Consider the following 20931-nt stretch of genomic DNA (forward strand, 5'->3'; position numbering starts at 1 on the left):
ACAATAAAGAAATGCCAATATCCAGAATAAGTCGGGCAAGATCAAATCTATAGCAAACATTCCTATTTTTAATTACCGGTAGCTTACGAGTTCGAGGACTGGCCAAGTGGCTCCCGTAGTATTTGTACTTGAAATTACGGCCTAACCCTAACCTGGTACACATACTACGTTCCGGTGTCCGCCATCTTGGTTCACATACTTCGGGAGTAGCGTTTGAGAACAACTAATATACATATATAGTATTACGTCTTACATCATATATCACCAATTAGCATACTTATAGCGTAATTACGTTATAGCTAGTTTTGAACATCCGATAATGCAATGCGTCAAGATTTACAACAAAGTTCCATAATTAGAACTTGTATTACTTTTTATTAATACAACATGAAATACTGAGTTGACTCAAATGCATAATCATGGTACATTAGCGTAATTTGATTTGCCTTATTGAAAATAATAAAGTTTAGATTTGGATAAAAGTAGAAGCCAATTTGTATTTGGTCTCCCACTTTCTGTATGTTTTTTGTCAGACTGCCATTTACGTCATGCATGAAATTCTCACGACTTTCTTGTATATTGGATACCAATTTCCCAAATGTCGGGTATGAGACTAGTAGACCAGTGTGAGTTTCGGATGCATGAACTTGAGTAAATGGTAACCGACCAGCCAGTAGTTTATTTTATCACAAACCGAATGTAAACATTGACGAACAAAAATGAAAAATTACATTTCAGTGTGAAGGGAGACGCGATGAACCAGAGAAGGTTATCGAGCAGCGTCCCATTTGAGGCAGTAAGTCTAATATTAAATCATAATGAGAAAGAAGTCAAACATAAAATACTAACAAAAGCCGGACTTGAGACGCCATTAAGCGACCCGGTAACCCGGTTAATAACGAAAGAAAGCAACTCCAGACACGACAAGCCGCGGTCGCCATGGTGACCGCATATCATTGAACAACCAACCAAGAGAGCGTCTTACTCGCTTGTCAGAAGCCTGCGGCGGTGTGGCTCAACGGGCTAAGCGTTAGGAATACGCTCGCCACCGCACCTCTAATTACTCTGCGTGGGTTCGCAGGTTCGAATCCCATGCAGGGATGGGTATGTGCGAGAGGATTGCTGGACTCCTCGCCGTCGTTGGGTGGTTCACGTAACCGCTGGTCGGTTACGGCTTCCTCCACCACCAAGTCCATGCTTCCGAAAACAAACAATACAGTAAAAACTAATCCCATACCCGACTTGGAATGGTAACCGGACGAGAGGCCGTGGTTCGCCATATGGATAAGCCGTCTTATCGGCTTTCCTCTCCCCCGGGATAAATATGTAAATCCTATCCTATCCTTATAGCGAAGGTCTACGTCCCCCAATATTCAACAAAATGAATTCTCAAAGTTTGTGAAAATCACAAGATCATGTTTTTAATCAGTGAGGAGTTACAAAAACGGCGAGAGTAATATAGCTGATAATAATATTTGTGGTTTATGCCACCATTAATGGGAGACCAACGTATCAAATTAAAAGACAGTTTGGAGCCAAGCACAATTTAAGAAAAAAATTGACGTTAAATTTTTATATTTCTCAAGGCAATACAACAAAGCAGCTAAGAGTATTAACTCCATTTTTCCTCTTTGAAATCAAGGTCATATATGGTAACCAGAGGAGTAGCCAGGATTTTTTTCAAAAGGGGGGGGGGGGGCTCTGAAATTTCTCAAACGGTGCGACCAGGGCTGAAAACGTGGGTTCATATAAGTCTTTGGAGTTTAAAAAGACACGACCAATTGCTATGTATGTTACAGAAGCTGCCTTTTTTCACATTTCATAAGAGAGGGTTCTGACTGGTAAGAGCCAAGGCTGTTGAGGGCAAGAGGTTAGTGTTTTTCAATAGAGTAGGATTTTTGAGTTGGAAACAGGAGTTGAACTTTGAATTTCCCGGGGTCATGAGTTGAAAATCAACGCTTTCAATGATGATAAGAAAATCAAAATGCCTTATGTTCAAAAAACATTACGGTAGTTTAAAATGTGTGAAATTTCGGACCCATAACCCCTTCCCCCATGGCTATGCCACTTCTGGTATATTAGCCAATGACAACACAGCAAATAAGGCTTCCCTTCAGTTACATTTTTATATTTTCTTATATTAGCAACCTCCAGCAGCGTGATTGAACTAACATTTTTGAAAAAATTTGTCAAAACTCAGAAATGTGCTTGGCCCAGAAAAAAATTGGTCTCATTACATATAAAAAAAAACTATTCAATGTATAATATATGCATGCACAATATGTGAGTAAATCAACAGCAGTGAAATAGTATATCAACATTCAATTTGGTCATTTCAAGAGATTTGGGAATAATGATAATTTGGTACGAGAAACATTTTCCTTATTTTATTCCAAGTCTACAAATACGGAACCAGAAAATTTGGAAATTACTATAATTTGGAATGTGTGGGTTTCCTTTCAATAATGAAGCAGTTAACGCTTAATATTTTCTTATAATCAAAAAAACTGGACCAGTAACCCAGTGAGTGACCCTTTAAATTTTCATCCGACTAAAAACTTTAGACTTGGTAATTTTTTAGATGATTTGCTTAAAGGTCGAGCGCACTCACTGAGAATTGAATGAGACTCATCTCTGAGTGAAATTACATCACCAATCATTTGCCAAAAGCAGCTCATACTATACATAATTATAGCGTTGTGTTAGAAACTTTTACTAGAAAGTTTACATCTATGGAAATTTATGAGCAAACTCCAAAATGCCAAAGCTCCTAAAATAATATAAAATTATGATGGTACATTACACATATTATTACCAAGAGTGCATTACACGTTCAAAAACCTTCTATTTTTCTCAAAAATTATTGGATATGGTTGTTATATATTCATCCTAACATGAATTTATATATTAGTCAATAAGGCCGTTTCATGTCATGAGAATTCGTGAAGAGAAAACAATAATTGCAAGAACTGTCTACTGGTTAATGTATGAGACAGTAGAAATTTAAACAATAACAACATTATGATGTAAAAATGTACAGAAACAATGATAAACGATGGCTGGAATGAAGGCACATTGTGATAAAACAATCAAGCACAATAGTAAAAGTGCATTATTACGAACAATGGTTACTGAGTACCTAATGACAAACTATTTTCAGACTGAAAATGCTTTAATTTGAAATTAAAATATTTCTTGAAATTCTAAAATTCTTCGGCACAAACCCTAAGTTATGAATACATCAACATGGTTAATACATGACATATTTTGTGCGAGTCAGAGTCCATGCATATGTGACCGGATAATGGGACCTGCACAAGTAGCCAGACCAGAAACAATAGGAACACACCTTTTTTCTCCCCTGGATAAACGCCAACCCCGTCTTGTAGCTGACCATATGATCAAGCTGTCTTTTCATCAGGAACAATTATTCCCCCTATTCCAGTCCTGGACTAGAACCAGAATAAAGACTGTGGTCTGCCATATGACAAGCCGTCTTATCAGGTTTCCTCTCCCACTGGGTCTAATATGACAATCCTATCTACGCCTTCAACATAGCACAAAGCATCCTGGCCAAAGTGTGTCTCGGCCACTGGAAAGCTTGCTATGGCACAACTCATCTACATATCAATATATAAAAGTGGGTGCACCCGAAGTATGCCAACCAAGATGGCGGACATCGGAACGTAACATGGGTAACAGGTTAGGGTCAGGCCATAATTTCTTTCCAATTTTCCATATTTTAGTCCTATTATCAGTTCGAAGACTAGCCAAGAGCCTCCCGTAGTATTTATACCTAAAATTATGGCCTAACCCTAACCTAGTACACATATTACATTCCGATGTCCGCCATCTTGGTTCGCATACTTCGGGAGCCCCTAAAAGTGTAACACTATGAATTACTGGTATCAAAATTTAAAGTTTTACTTGCCATAAAACTCTTAACACATGAAAAAGTGTCTCACAATATTAATCAGTGGTTCTCAAACGGTGGCGCGCCCCATGAGGGGGGCGTAGAAAATTTTTTGAGGGGACGTGAAGCTAATTAAAAATATTTGTTAGATTTGATCTTGCCCGGCTTATTTTGGATATTTACGTTTATTTGTTGTTTAGAGATTGCTGAGAGCTGTTGTGCTTATGAGATAAAACATACTTTTGCATTACTATCTGGTATTTGTAGCTTATTGCTAGCTAGTTATTTTTTAGGTGGAGTGAGAAACTTGACAAATTCCAAAAAGGCGCTGCCTAAAACGTTTGAGAACCACTGAATTAAAAGGTATCAAAAAATGGAAGGAAGAGATTCCTCGATGAATAAATTTTCCACAAATCAGTACTAACAATCAATATGAAATCATCTGAATTTATGATGGTATACCCACAGATGCAAACTCGTCCACACCAGTAATTTGTGGAAATGTTGAGGCTTTTAAAATTAAGTCATCACAATTGAATACGACCGGATTTGCCGTAGCTATACAAGGAATAAACAATAATTTTATGAAATATGAATTCACAATTTTTGTTGATGGCACAATGTTTCATGTTACAACACATAATTTACAAACGCTGAGTGAAAGAGAAATAAGGCATCGAATTTTGAGGCCTCGTCGTGGGCACGAGTGAATTTATTTAATTTTCTCCACATACACCTTTCGCCCAGAACAAGCAACCTGAGATGTAAATGGCTACTTTTATTTGGAAGAGTTGAATCTTCACAGTTGGGCATTGCGTAACCAATTTATTTCACGCTGGGTGAAGTGGAGGGCATGGGAGTCGAACCCAGAGATGTGCAACCCACAATGACAATAGAGTTAAGTATAACGCTTCGGCCGCTAGGCCAGTGGTTCTCGACATTTTTTAGAGCTCCTGGCCCCCTTAGCACTCATGGCCCCTTGTTCATCATTCAGTGATATTCATAGTGTGATTATATAAGCAGATTCCATATCCTATTATGTTCAAATAATTAATGGTAAACAAAGTGAAAACACCTTGTGAAATAATCTTATTAAACAATGAAATTAGAGTTTTTTCGTAAAAATAAATTTAAAATCAGTTCTGCAACTATCATTGTGGCCCCCAGGCCCCCGGTTAGGAACCGCTGCGCTAGGCCACCGCACCGATACTTTAAAAAAAGCCTGCAAGCAGTTTCCATAACTAGGGCCAAATATATATCTATTACATACAAGTGCTATAAGCAGCAGATAATATAGAGGCCATATTGTAGGGAATAGCATTTCATACATTAGGAAAAGGCCTCATTTATCTTCTATCCAATCATTCATAATCAGATGCCTTAGTAAGGTATTGGCGAAAAAAACACTATGGTGTGTCTTATAAATTGCAACTAAATTTGCTAATTCCGAATGTTTGGCAAAACTTGAAAATTTTCTGTTTATAAATTTAGGAATATGACATTAATATGAGCAAACTAAAAAGCATGTTATTAAAAATAAGGGAAAATGCTGAGCTGATAGCATAAGACAGATAAAGCTAACTTTTAATCAAGATTTCAAAAAATTTTCATGTTATAAGCAGGGTGAGGTATTGTAATGTTCTTTATTTAATAAGTCTTTGAAAATTTGTAATTTTGGCAAAACTTCAAATTTCCGACTGTGGCTTAAGAGGCCAAGTATCGAATTCTATGAATTGAGCATCATCAACAAAGGCATCAGCATAAAACAGGTCAATTTTTGAAAAATATTCACATTAAAAGCAGGGTCGATCATGGAATTGGGATGCTCTTTATTTCATGGGTCTTCGTAAAATTCTAATTTTGGCAAAACTTCAAATTTCCCACTGTGGCTAGGTGTATAACTATTGAATCCTGTGGAATGAGCACGATCAATAAAAGCGTTGGCGTGGTTTTTATTCCCTTCGATTTTTTAAAGACGCCCTAACAAGCATTTTTCGTTGCACAGCTAATGTTATATTTTATAGATCACAAATATTTTTGAAATTCTGTCCTAGCTTATATACACTAGATATTCGATTCCAAGATAATATAATTCTCAAAGTGAGCATCACGACGCATTGGATAAATTTCTAGGAATTACAAGAAATCCATAAAGTCCCTTTACAATTTCAATTTTGTTATGAAGTCAGCTCAACCAGGTTTGTTGTTTTTTAAACAGTAATTGTATTTTTACTTCATTTAATACATCTGTGAGGGCCAAAACAATATATGGTATCGATAAATTCCCTTTGCAATGTTAACAAATTTTTAAGACGGCCTATCCTCCTCGAGGAATGTTTAACATGACAATTAAGAATTATTATTATTAATAATTATAGCACACATAAAAACACAATGAACAAGAATGCTGCATAAAAGGCAAAAAAGCTGATCACTGACCCATAACACAAAGGTCACCGATTCATCTAATTGACTCAATATTGATCTTCGATGATGCAGAACGGGGTTAAAGGTCACTGATGCAAAGCAAAAAGCATTATAATATGAAAAATAACAAAATTAAAAATGGCATTCGGTTAGTTAGTTCGGACACCGACATAAGAATTTGTTAAAACTGCATTAATAAGATAATAATATCGGCATACAGCCGGAATATATATAGTTTTATATTGTTTATATTGTCTGTTCAAGTGCCAATAGAATATGCACAACCTGCCTGAGGGCTCTAATGTGACTAACTGCAATTTGAGGGTCAACTTGCTAGCCCCTTTTAACCCAATCTTACAGGGGGAAGCCAGACATTTCCCCAAGGGAGGGGGGGGGGGGTTCTAAAATTTATATCTGCCAAGTTAGATCGAAACAACTAGCGGTTCTGTCAGAACGCCGGAAATGTGTGTTTTTAGGAAGCATTTCAAGCTACGAAAATTCCTATGTATGACACAGAAAGATGCTTTTATTCTCTTACATTCCAAAAAGGGGGGTTTCGACCACCAAAACCACACCCCTGGCCACACCCCTCTAACGCAATCTTAACAGAATCAAAAAAAGTGGTGGGCCGATAACAGGATATGCAGGTACCAGATTATAAGAGGATAAAATTTCCATGAAGAGACGAAAGTTGTAAGGATAATACGCGACTCCTTCGAATACAACATTTTTCATAATTTCATCAGCTATTCATTTTATCTCCAACCAGGCGGGAAACTCTAGAGAGCCCTCAGACTATTTGTGCATATTCAGAAGGCACAGGAGCTGTTATTCTTCGTTGTATACAGAGAAAACGTCATTCTGCTCTCTGATTGGTTGGTTTTTAATCACATGACTTTAGGCTTCATGATAATTGCTGACGTAGTTTGCGAACCTCATCCTAAAAAGTTGAAGTTTGACAATAAATTTTTGGACGTCCTGAAGTATGCGCACCAAGATGGTGCACAACCTGAACTCAGGTTGTGTACCAGGTTAGGGTTCAGGTTATGCGACATCTTGGTGCGCATACTTCAGGAGCACCAAATTTATTTTTTTGAAAGTTATTGTTCAAGTGCATAATTATACAAGAGTAAACAGAAGGTGTGTCTTATGGGCTGCGCGTAACAAACAGGACCATGATTCTTTACTCTATAGTTAGATATAAACAGCTTTTCTGGTCTTCTTTCAGAAATATTTCTGCTTTGAGTATTCAGGACCTCGCTTGGACCTAACACACATACATGGGTGCTCCCGAAGTATGCGAACCAAGATGGCGGACATCGGAACGTAACATGGGTAACAGGTTAGGGTTAGGCGATAATTTTTTTCCAATTTTCCTTATTTTAGTCCTATTATCAGTTCGAAGACTAGCCAAGAGCCTCCCGTAGTATTTATACCTAAAATTAAGGCCTAACCCTAACCTAGTACACATATTACATTCCGATGTCCGCCATCTTGGTTCGCATACTTCGGGAGCCCCCATACATGTTGCTATTGTACGTCAGCTATATCCTACAACCTCTACATAAATTTTTTCCACTTTTATGCGCCATATTATTGAGCCGTATTATCAGCTTGTTGAACTTATAACAAACTAGAGTAAAAAAAATTAGGAAAAAAAAACAATACAAACCTCCAATGAGATTCTATGATTTCTTTCATTCTGTAATTCAGAATTCAATTGTAAGATTTCATTCCTGAAAAACAATAAAAAATATTCATATTACTTTGTTCATTCAAGAATTATCCCAGCACTTCATAAAGATGAAAATGAGTAAACCATGTTTTTGCAAGGTTTTGGGTGAATTTCCATGATTTTTCACTGTTTTCGCAAGTTTTTTGGTGATTTTTTATGATTTCTGCACATTTTTTGGTTGTTTTTATGGTTTTTGCACATTCCGGCAAGCATTGTGTATTGTTGTTATTCTTGTGGAAGGAAATAAAAATTTATGTTTGCACATAAATGGCCCATTGTATAGAGCCTTGTATATGCAAATGAAAACAAAAGTTAATGGTAACTGTATCTTAATTGTATTTCTGGCAACTAGCATTTTCCCAGATGGCTGAGCATGAACTGTGATGTCATCAGTCACTGATGACTGATCATGACCTGTGATGTCATCAGTCACAGATGGCTGAGCATGACCTGTGATGTCATCATTCACAGATGACTGATCATGACCTGTGATGTCATCAGTCACAGATGGCTGATCATGACCTATGATGTCATCAGTCACAGATGACTGATTATGACCAACCAGCTGTGAAGGAGCCATGTGCTCTCTGTACTTAAAGGCTCAACTGGTTATGCTAGTGTACATTTATTTACTAATTATACGTTTATACTGAGTTAACAGTTAAGACCTACTTCATCTCATTTCTCATTTTTTCCATTTCTTCCTTCATGTTCTTGATTTCAGTTTTCAATTCTTCTACAACCGACGCCGATGCAGGTTTCGCAGGTGGAGGTGCCGGTTTTCCTCTCGATGGGGCTGGTTTTGAGCGAGCTCCAGAAATTGGGGTAGCCACCGGGGTTCCGATTGGGGGTTTATCTGGCTTTCTCATTGCCGCTGATGGAGGGTGGGTTTCTGTGGGTGACTTGATAGCCTGTAAGAAAAAATTATTTTAGGAATCAGATTAACTGGAAATTATTCACTCTATTCAAAATCGGCACTTCTCCGCGGAACAAAATTTTTCCTTATGGGCCGATTTTGACCCGAAGGCCGCAGGTTGCATACCCCTGATTTACATAATCATACTACCTACAATTTAAAATTATGATTCAAATCATCAACCCAAGGTCAAACAGAATATGAATCGATCCCAATTTAGCGATTGACTACATTTAGATTGACTACATTTCTCTATTTAAAATTTCTGCATTTACAATATTTTTCAAGGTTTCATTCATTCACCATACTCTGTGTCATCTTATCTATATAAACTTCTCTGCTATTGATATTAAATATCCAATCCCCCAATTTAAGGTGTGAGCGAACATATCAAAACTTTCAATTTTTAGACATGTCAAGAAATGAAACCAATAGGTTGAGAAGGGTAAACGAGATACTTTGAGGAATTGCAGTCTCATGAACTTACTGTTGATATATTGATTTAACCAAAACAGAAAATAAAATATCACAAAATCATCATCAATATCAAGAACAAATTGCCTCTGCAAATAACTCAAAGATAATTTTTGGCACTGCAACTTTTTTTCCTGATAATACCACTGAGTAAGATAAATCAGAAAAATTGTTTTACTTTTTTCCTTGGCAATTTCGTCACATGAAAGGCACGTTATTTTCCTTTATACAGTTATTTTCTGGTCCAAAGTTAATAATAAGCCAACCCCAGAAAATCAGACCAAAAATTGCGTTCAGAGAATACGGTGACTGGCCAACTATTATTCGAACTAGACTAGTAACTGAGAAAAATGAACATTAATTTTCAGTTCATTATAGCTCATTGCAAAAAGTTCTTAAAGTCGAGAAATAGAAAACAAACAGAGGTTGGTAGCAAAACAAAAGACTCCAGAACATTTTCAGTGTTTAGAACTTACTGCTGGTGTCTTTCCTTTAGTCAAACTATTCTTCCAAGAAGCAGGAGTAGGTGCAGGCTCTCCTGATGCTGCATTTGGTGGAGGCTCAGGTGCTTTGTCCTATCAGAAGAGCAAAGTGTTAGACATTGAACTCCAGAAAACACGTCGTTTATTGTAAGGTAGTGTGTGGGTTGGGTGAGTCCTCAGACAGGTACTGTTTGTACAGTATTTGATAATGACATAGTATTGTATTCGCTAGACACTGAAATTGAACTCCAAATTGACAATTTATTCTAGGGAAACGCATTTTTCAAACGCAAACGGATTTGTTGAGTCTTTATCCATAAGGAAGGTAATGTTTGTACACCTATGTGCGCCCTATTTTATGAATCCTATTGTCGTACATTCCAATTTCAAATAAACTAAATCAATTTTTTAGGAAGCAAACGCTTCACTTTACTAATAATTACTAATTCTAATACTTCGAAGAATTTGATAAAAAAAGTGAATTTTACTCGTCCAATTCATCTTATTTCTGGTCAATCCCCAATATTCTTACAATACAATTCTTATTTTTTAAATTTTGCTCTGACTTGTGGGCATCAAACCATATATGCTTTGTAGAATTTGATGTAATTCATGAATTTTACTAGAGAACAAATAAGTATGTCCATTTTGACTTATTTTTGATAAATTTCCAAGTTATGAATTTACAATTTTATCCTGGCTATTATAAATTATATGGACATCAGTCACATTACCAGCTCTCACTTCTGCAAGACCTAAACTACTGGTGTTCAGTGCTGTTAATATTAATATTTACTAAGGATCGAGCGAGGAGTGACATAATTATTTACTAAGGATCGAGCGAGGAGTGACATAATAGTTGCACAGGATTGCAAAAGTGAGAGTAGAGCCCTTGATTAATAGTGAAAACATTGCCGAGCATAGAGCTGCAAGTGACTATAATTATTGTTTAATTCATAACTCTATTGGAGTGACGCAGGCGGAAGATTTTGAATGGATGGCTGAGTGCAGGGGTCGGCAACTTTTTTGCGTGACGACCGGTAGAGCCTGATCCAAAATGTTGGGGTACCACCTTTATACTAACGGACCAAGCTTATGTAATAAATTATATGTGTTGCAAACGACCATGATTTTTGTTAATTCGAAACTCCGATGCAGGAGAAGAGTTTGAAAGGGTGCGCAAGTGGTTATATTGTTTGACCTTACTACGTCAGCATCCCAAGTTGAGGGTGTCGGATGAACACTGTTCCCACTTTCGCGAAGGTTGTGATTAATAAGAGCAGGTTATGAGAAATGACTGAAATGAAAAAATAGCTCTTTATGATCAGTGGATTGTCATTTTCAAAGACAAAAACCTCACAAAAACCTATGAAAACACATGCAAAAAATCTCGGCCTAACTATCAGTCTGACTGTTCGTAAACAAAAATCCTGAGTCCCAACTATAATGGTGGCATAACAGCAGCAAAAATGAAAAAAAATATCAACATAAATCGATAATTTCCAATATTCCAAATATATCCTAAAGTAATATTTAAATGTGGAATATTGGAAAACTCAAAAACCCCTTGATGGACAACCCTTGAAAATTGGGTAAAAAGCAGCTCCCCATTCATGAGAATTTACTGGGTTTTGTTTAAGACCTTTCACAAATACAAAAATCAAACTAAAATAATCAAAAACGCAATAAATTTTAAATAAAAATATTGTGCCCAATACTACACATGCAGATCTTCTATATTCTTGTGATTATTAAGTTTGAATATTTAAAATATACATAGTACAGGGGTGAGCACACCGCGACTCTTGTGTGAATTTCTTTTCTGTTCATCGTATTTTAATAATGATTAATTCACAAATTCTGAGGCTCTTTTTAAGTTCTGACTTGCAGCATGCGGCTCTTATACTAAAAAATTGTGCCCACCCCTGACATAGTATATAGCAGAGGTGGCCAATCTGCTTTCGACCACGATCGACTAAAATCTAGATTTTGATTGACTGATCGGTAATAAGGTTTTACACAAAAACAAATGGGCACTGAATGTGCAGATAACTGCACAGACGCATGCAAAAAATTTGCAAAATCGACACAAAATTTGTATTTTTTATGTTCCATTTAAACTGTTGGTTTGATTATTTAATTGTACCTGGAGTAAATGTTTCATTATTTATTTAAGATCTATTTAAGCATACAATTCAGAACGTGCCTAATTTTTAGTCGTTAAATGTTGAAAATTCTTCAAGAAACCTTGCCAAGTATTATCCAAGCAGCGTAAAATAAATATTCTCAAACTGTGAATGTTATATGACTGCTCAAACTTCAGTATCTAATTTACAATTTCCTCCGAACTCAATTAGAACAAATTGGGCATTTTGATGATGCCACTGCTAACATTGCAAATAAAATAAAATAAATCACACTTCTCTTGGAGTGAGACAATAACTTTCGCATACTGCGGAAGTTATTGTAAGATCGTTTGTCAGTCTAGACACGCGATATTCGACACTTCATTATTTAAAACTTGGCAGCAGAAAAACTTGCATTTGTTACATAATAATATGCTTTAATGAATTGGCCCAGACTCAAATACTGTGTGTGTAAGATATTATATTTTGCGCATGTAAAGTACCGTATTCTTCCTGTTGTAAAACACACGACTGGTTCGAGGCAATTTTCGGGGTATTTCGATAAAATTCACTCAACATCAGACGTGATCGACTGCTCAAGACGTGGCGATCGACGTATTGGCCACCCCTGGTATATAGTATTAACTGAAAAGCAAAGTCTGGCCAAGGCAGATGGAGGTCAGGAAATTGGAACACAAAACATAAATATTTAAATAAAATAAAATCACTAAAAAATTATGAGTGCCATTTTTATTCATTTTTCTTGGATTCTAACAAAATTTAGAAAATAAATTTGCGTGCAAATCATTTTGTATCTTAACGACTTCTAACCTTTTTCTTGACCGATTTGAAATAAATCTGGAACTAGTAGGAAACGTAGAAAAAATTTAGCGTTAATCCGTTATTTCAAAAAGATAGCTCCAAAGCTTTCATCAAAAATAAAAGCTGTTGGGGAATAATGCAATTACCAAGCTTGGTTTGAGTAAAACTAAAGTGTACTCCTATAGTATGTGAACCAATATGGCGGAAACCAAAATGTAGTATGTGTACCAGGTTAGGGTTAGGCCATAATTTCAGATACATGAGGCACTTGACTAGTCCCTGAAATCATAATAGAACTAAAATAAGGAAAATTGGAATCAAATTGTGGCCTACCCTAGCCTGGTACACATACTACAGTCAGATGTGCGCCATCTTGGTTCGAATACTACAGGAGTACCAAATAAAGTAAAGTTGGGGCCGTATTAAAGCAATACGCAAGCCGTATTTACCCATGGGCCGAGGAACTACTGTTCTAGAAGTAAACTTTCATTTCCCGGCAAAGCAAACTATTGCAAATCGATTTCGCCAAGAAAAGAAGTTTGGCAGCCAGTAATTTAAAAAAAAACTTGCAATGGGAAATTATGGAGAAACAAAGAATGACAGTTATTCATAGCGTTGGCTTAGTGATTTGAGCAGTGAATCATGCTGGCATCGAAAGTTAAAGATCCAACAAAATTCACGCACGAGAGAAAAAAAGCGCTGCAGAACCGTGAGGATATTATTTGTTTCAAATATATCAGCTCTTTACATATTAACGACTACAGTGCATTGTTCAGAGTATAAGCAGTGAAATTAACGAATGACAGTATATACTTTACCTCGTTACTTTCAGTCTTTGATTTCCTTGCTTTCTGTTGCCGTTCGATTTGCCAAGCTGCCAGAGGTTTGTCAGTGGGAGATGGGGGGGCTGGTTTAGCTACTGGTTTTGCAGCAGCAGGCTTAGCTGGAGGAATAAGAGCAGCAGGGCCATTGGTTGGCTTCTCATCAGGCTTTTCAGCAGCAGGTTTAGGCTTGTCAGCAGCAGGCTTGGGCTGTAACGCGACTTTTTCTTTCGGAACCGGCGTAGCGGTTGCAGGAAACTCACTTGACTGGCGTTTTTTAAGATTGGCAAGCCACGCTGGCTTGGCGGCTTCGGAAGGTGACGTTTCCTTTGGCGCTGGGGCGGCTGGAGGGGGCCTTTTTGTTGACTGCCGATTTTTTAGATTTTGAAGCCATGAGGGGGGTTCCCCAGTTGTTGCTTTACCTGAAGGACCGCCAAGTCCAGGTAGAACAGCCACCCCCCGTTTTGCACCGTCTTTCTTAGGTGCTGGTTCCGGCCTGGTCTCGGCTGGTCTTTCATCTTCAGATTCGGTTGTTTCACCATTTTGCTCAACGATTTCCACAACTGCTGCAGCCTGAAAGACAAAATATTGAAAATCCAAAATTGTGACTGCACTCATTCATTGTTTATTATTTAAGGTGTTTTTCACTGTCATCATTCAGTGTTTATGTGTACTCCCTCATTCTAGTGCAGTGGTTCCCAAACTTTTTAGAGTTGGGACCCACTGTTTATTACCACAGCTTATGGCGACCCATTTTAACTTTTTATGACATAACACAGAACACAGCAATGGCTAATCATCGCAAAACTACCGTGTTTCCTTGAAAATAAGACCTGGCCTGGAAATAGGACCTAATTTGAATTTTAAAAATGATTTTGATTAAACCCTACCCCTAAAATAAATTTAAAATGTGTAGGAGAGGAAAGGTTCAATGACCTGAGGTAAGTTGAAGATCACACCACTATTCAAGATTGTGTGATTTCACAATTACAATTATGATATTTGTCACTTGATTTTTGTATAGGAAATACAAATAAAAACAATGGATGTCAGTTTTTATATAATGTTAATTAAAAAATCTCGTGATTTTCTACAATGTAATTTTCCTTGTGATAAATGAACACAAAAGGCCTCTTCCAAAAAAAAACATAGTGTTATTTTTCAAAAGAAAATAAATCCAAATCCTGTCTAAATTTCGGGAAAACACGGTAAGAAGTGCTGTACAGTGCACAAAACTGCTATGCGTAAAAAAGCCACATGGTCATTTATTGTGTAGCAAATTTCTGTTTCTTTGAGAAGATCGTAAGAAGGAAACTTTCACAGATTGGAATTTGAATTCGATTTAATTTCTTTTGTTTTTTTTTAAGATTTACGTATTCAAGTCGCCACCGATCCTAATAATCAGTATAATGAACCAAATCTTTCTACATCTTTTCACGACCCACTAAGATTCCTTTTGCGACCCACCAGTTATGGTTCGGCGCTGTCAAAGCTAGAAAGATAACTAAATAATTTGTTGGAGGACTACCATGTCAGTATGTTGTAGACATTAGGATAGCAACAACCAATGGTAACAGATCAGCGCTTATTTTGTTTTGTTACTCTCTGGCAACACTGCATGTTCATTTCATTATGTTGGTATTGTTTCACGCCCCACTAATTTTGTGTTTGACTCGCCTCTGCTTCTGAGGCCGCATGGAATATGTTCTGAGGCTGCCAAGAATATGTATCGGATATAATCATGTAATAATTGTGGTTACTAAGGACAATTTAACTTGAAATATATATCAGTTTGCTGAATTGTTGGCCGTTTCAATACGAATCTTCCAATTATACCAAACTTAGTCAAGTATAGAAAAAGTTACCAGGTTAAATGTTACAATTATATGGATGGTGATTGATGATGTCATAGTCAATCAGTGTACATGGCTGGAGAAGGTCCCAGGCGATCATATTGGATATCCTCTATCACGATCATATGCCAGCCAAAAATTTGGGGGAGGGGGCAGTTTTACACAATGCTTACTCATGTGTTTTGCTCCGAACAAGGCCAGAACGAAGCAGCCACTGACATCCAACGATATCCTGCTCTACATACATACTTCGCTGTCGTAGTTATCCAAGCTATCTCGGTTGGTTCATTTGAAGAAAGGATTATTTTATAGTACGGTAAGCCCAAGAATGTGAGGCTTTCAGGAAATCGTTTAAGAATAGAGCACAAAGATGCCGAAAAGACAAATTTATGTCTCATTGCAAATGTGCATTAGAAAAAATTTGGTGAGGGCTAGGCATCCCATGCCTCCCTGGCTATGTCCTATGTGACCAGAGGTTTCAGATGAATTTTCAGGGTGAATTTGAATAGGAGAAATTTTCCTAGCACTTCTATATTTTAGTATTTTACCTTTTCTCTCCTTTCTGCTGCCCCTGGTTTTCTTCTATTCTTTGGCCCTCCAGGTCTTTTCACATGGGTAAGGGTATGCTCCGTTGTATGAGGGTCTGAGAAGGCTGATTCTGAATTATATAAGATTCGAAACATTTGGAAATATTTTTATGAGCAAACAAAAAAGCCTTGTGTGAGATTATTTTTTTTCGATTATGTCCAAAATATAACCAATATTCTAAAAAATTTGTACCCGTACAATAGCGATTACAACTTGACAAAAAATTATGAAATCAGTCAAAGTAATATGTCTGTATTAGTAGAAGTATGAGTCAGGATAAATATGTGTTATTAAATAAGGCTCGTATTGGCTATCAAAATTTGATTCTCTCTGTAATCAAGGTTGAACTCAAAGAAGAAATTTTTTCACAAACTGTCGTTGGAGCCGGTTCTAAATCACCCCAACCCTAACATAAATATATTTTGTGAATATAAGGAACCTCACCTGTACTGTCATCAGCAATCAGATCATTACTTAACGATGGTTTGGTTGCCTGAGATGGAGGTGCAGGTACCTGAGTGAAAAATCAGGCTTTAGATCAATAAGAAAACAATGAAGCAATGCTCAAATATATGGACACAAAAGTCTTATAATGTATTTCCATACATCATCATATAAAAGTGTTCACATGAGAAAGCAAAGCTCAAATAAAAGAACAGGACAAGAACAGAAAGTGTTCCCATACTTAAAATAGAAGTGTTCATATGAATTGAAATGGAACAGCAAAATTTTGGGGGCTCCCGAAGTATGCGAACCAAGATGGCGGACATCGGAATGTAATATGTGTACTACGTTAGGGTTAGGCCATAATTTTAGGTATAAATACTACGGGAGGCTCTTGGCTAGTCTTCGAACTGATAATAGGACTAAAATAGGGAAAATTGGAAAAAAATTATCGCCTAACCCTAACCTGTTACCCATGTTACGTTCCGATGTCCGCCATCTTGGTTCGCATACTTCGGGAGCACCAAATTTTGAATGAAATAACAAGCCCAATGGATTCACAAAAAAGCATAATGCTGGAAGACTATTTCCATCTCCAAGCACTGTGGATTTAAAATCTATGCCTCTAAACAGTTTTCTTTGAAAGCTTGGGACCTTGCTTTGAACAATCATGTGCAAAAACAGATGGATAACGGATCAAAGCACTTGACGACTGCTTATATCCAAATAATCCATGAGACTCAAAAGAAAAAATTTATAAAAAAAAGTAATAGACTTCTGGCGCTTGCTTTCATCTTTAAGCACTGAAAACTTGAAATCCAATATTAGCCTATTAGTCGCAGAGGAGAGCGATTTTTTTCCCAACAATCTCAAAAAAATACCAACGTTTTTTTTAAAATGATCCATGTCAAGTCTAAAAAAGCTGAGACTTATATCCCAAAATGAGATCTCGTTCACAAAGAAAACTGCACAAACTATTTGCCATTGAGAGAAATTAAATTTTTAATAGTTAAGATTACAGGGCTAGTAAACAAGGGACGCTCTAAACAATTTTGCGCATATTACAAATTTTGCAAAAATTATTCGCTGAAAACTATTTAAAATTCAAACAAATACTGACCAATGGCGTAGCTTTCTTCGATTCCTTGTTCGGTGTCTTTGCCTTTGTTTCTGTGAAGTGAAATATTTCATTATAAACGAATATATATTTAAAACGAAAAGAAAAGATAAGATAACGTGGCTTACAGCTGTGACTAAAAGATGAATCTTTTACTTTGAGACATGAAAATAAATTTGTTCGGACACTGGGTTGCATTGAGGCACATAGCGAACTGCTCTAGCTCATTTGAGTGTTACAAAAAGGCTCAAACCCAGTTAGATTTTGGAACAAACTTTTCTGAAATAGGACCAGTAAGATAATTGACAAATTAGTCCAGTGCTTCTCAAACTGTAGGCGCGCAGAAAATTTTTGAAAAAGCTAATTAAAAATAAAAACATCGTTAGATTTGATCTTGCCTGCCTTATTCTGAATATTGACATTTTATTATTGTTTAGAGCAGGGTGGTCCAAGATTGGCAGCTCCGCGGGCTACAAAATTACTTTTGCATTGTTCGATGGCCACAATAGTGCCAAGAACTTTGCTCGTTTAACTTCGCTAGTTGCCTCAGCAAGCCATAACACTAGTCAATTCAGTGACATTAGTGATACAACAATATGTAAAAAGATATTTTGTTTAATTTTATGACGAAAGAACACAAAATGCGATTTTTTGATTCCTCTCCGAATGCGACGCGGGCCACAGATAATGAAGTGGCGGGCCACGGGCCTGGGTTTGGACCACCCTGGTTTAGAGATTGTGATTCCATCCACATATTTTCAACAAGTTTTTTGAATAAAACATACTTTCGCCTTACTATCTTTTATTTGTAGCTTATCGGTATCTAGTAATTCTGGAGGTGGGGCGTGTGAATTAACCAACTCTAAAAAGGGGGCGTGGTTTGAATAGTTTGAAAACCACTGACTTGGCCAGTCAAAAAACTGCAACTTGCTAGATTCTAGATTAGCTCTATTCAACCATCATTTCCTCTTTAAGATTTTGAATAAAATATTCAAATTACCTTTCAGAATTTCTGATTCAGTCTTTGTCTGCAATAAGAAAGAAAATGTTACTAATTTGCAAGCGCAGGTTTACATACAATTATAAAATGAATGATAACTAGCAAACGAGAATATTGGTCAGAGACCGAAGACTTATCGATTGAAAGTTAGGGGATCCCCAAAACAGCGCTCTTACTCCATCACTAATTAATTAATAACTCGCTAATTATACAACATAATTCGCCCAAAATCGATAGGCTTCTGGTCCGAGATATGATGAATGCACATGCAAAATGGAGCAGACTCAATCTCGCTTTCGTGAGATATCGCGTGCATCTAACAGACAGACAGACATATACCTATAAACATACTTACCGATTAAAATCGATAAGTAATAACATTACATGATATAAGAACAATATTTTTCAATACAGTGGTGAGCAGAGTACGCGAGGCTAGGAATTTTCGAAGGGGGGCAAATACCAAGTTAGACCAAAACAGCTAGCAGGTTCGAGTTTTCGCGAGTCTTGCAAGTCTAAAAAGTGTTTCAAGCTCTGAAGAACTTCTATCTATGATACAGAAAATTTTTTTCTTTGACATTGCAAAAAGGGAGGGGTAGGGGTCTGACCCTCAATCTTTTCTGGGTACGTCCCTGGGGATGGGTCCTTCCAAGAGAAAAAAATCTTCCTACATATTGTTACATATCAGTAGCTGCTTGTACAATGCCTTATTCGGAACAAATAAACACGAATGTGTGTAAAAAATGTTGATTGTACATTTGAACCCTTGTGTATATCCATATGCGGGTGCTAAAACCCATGGGTTAGGGTTAGTATGGGTTTAACTATCCGTAAAACAAAAATCCATAGGTGAAATAGTATGCAGGTGCAATTGTCGTGGGTTCAAATGTAATAAAACCGTAAAAAATACTATCCTAAGTAAGGTTGACAGTTGCTATAAAAATTACACAATGCACTGGGAGTATTATTGGAAGTAGATAGCTATGATGTAACACCAGATGTGAGACGATTGAGATACAGATATAATGATTCTATTTGAGAAAAAAAACAATGAAAATATTACAAAGGTTATGCCGCTTTGGAGTTAGTTGTATACAGGGGTGCAGCCAGGCTGTCCAACTAGTTAGGTAAAAATCCAATAACACGTTATAAAGATTTCACGGCCTAAATAATCACCTCACACTGACGTAAACAATCATCAAATATAAGCTATTAGCACTGTGGAAATCGCACTCAGAATTAATGTATTTTTCAGTATTTCAGAAACCTTAAAAGAGGAGATCTCGATATAAAAACATGCAATGTAATCTGTATTACATACCTGCAACTGCTTTTCATGTTCTCGTATTTCTTCTGGTGTCAGTTCCACAACAAAATTATCTGGGAACACTCCTTTTATTTTTCTGTGAATTAATTGAATGAATATGAGAATTCTAAGAGATAATGATGCATTGGAAAGATTGGGTACGAAAGGCATAAGCCGACAGACAATAGAGTATTAACTAACAAGTCATTTCATCATGCGAAACAGGGGTTGACAACCTTTTAGATTAAAAGGATAGTATGAGAGAAGTTTGCAGCCGTGAATGGAACTTTTCACAGGTGGTGGTTGCAAACTATATGACAGCGGTTCTCAACCGGGGGCCCTCGGCCCCCTAAAGGGGCCACAGAAGAGTTGGAGGGAGCCACAAGGATGAGCTGAAATCTGAATTTACTTTTCACTTTAAAAGAAATCTCACAGTTTTTCCTAGTTTGCTGCTCAACAAGGTTATTTCGCAGGGTGTTTTGGCTCTCTTTTGTGCAAATTGTTTTAACATAATGATATTTGGAATCTATCAATGAAAATAACCCTATTAATACCTCTGGAATATTAAAGTGGGGGCCATGAGTGCTAAAAGCCTCCGAAAGGGGGCCACGAGTCATAAAAGGTTGAGAACCACTGCTATATGATATATATGGAATATGACATCTCGCACATTGACTTGCTCAGGGCAAAAGGGACGGATAAGCATCGTAAAAAAAAACACTTACTTTCCATTGCTGTCAAGCTTCTGCCCTTCCCACCATCCATCGTCACCCGGATTCTTGTTCGAAACAATAATTATCTCTCCTTTTGTTAATCCCAGCTCATCTTCATTCTCTCTTATATAATCAAAGTTCACTCTGCAGTAATCCACGGCTAGAATAAAAAGTAAATTTAATTTTATCTATTT

At 36.9% G+C, this 20931-nt stretch overlaps 1 protein-coding gene across 2 annotated transcripts in view; it reads right to left on the minus strand.

Moving 5' to 3' along the window:
- Positions 1-1395: 1395 nt before the first annotated feature.
- Positions 1396-20931, minus strand: part of LOC120338480 (uncharacterized) — a 45137-nt gene continuing 25601 nt past the window's right edge. The window contains exons 8-19 of one of the 2 annotated variants that reach the window (XM_078117437.1): positions 20750-20897; positions 20040-20121; positions 18719-18746; positions 17722-17771; positions 16602-16671; positions 16118-16227; positions 13714-14289; positions 12905-12937; positions 9942-10040; positions 8748-8986; positions 8013-8076; positions 1396-7280 (exon numbers count right to left, since the gene is read on the minus strand). In XM_078117437.1, coding sequence (XP_077973563.1) covers positions 7245-7280; positions 8013-8076; positions 8748-8986; positions 9942-10040; positions 12905-12937; positions 13714-14289; positions 16118-16227; positions 16602-16671; positions 17722-17771; positions 18719-18746; positions 20040-20121; positions 20750-20897 — 1535 coding nt within the window. In that variant the 3' untranslated portion in view covers positions 1396-7244. The remainder of the gene's footprint in view (positions 7281-8012; positions 8077-8747; positions 8987-9941; positions 10041-12904; positions 12938-13713; positions 14290-16117; positions 16228-16601; positions 16672-17721; positions 17772-18718; positions 18747-20039; positions 20122-20749; positions 20898-20931) is intronic. The other variant, XM_078117438.1, reaches the window with a different exon arrangement.

Source organism: Styela clava, chromosome 10, assembly GCF_964204865.1.
Source record: "Styela clava chromosome 10, kaStyClav1.hap1.2, whole genome shotgun sequence".
NCBI lineage: Eukaryota > Metazoa > Chordata > Ascidiacea > Stolidobranchia > Styelidae > Styela > Styela clava.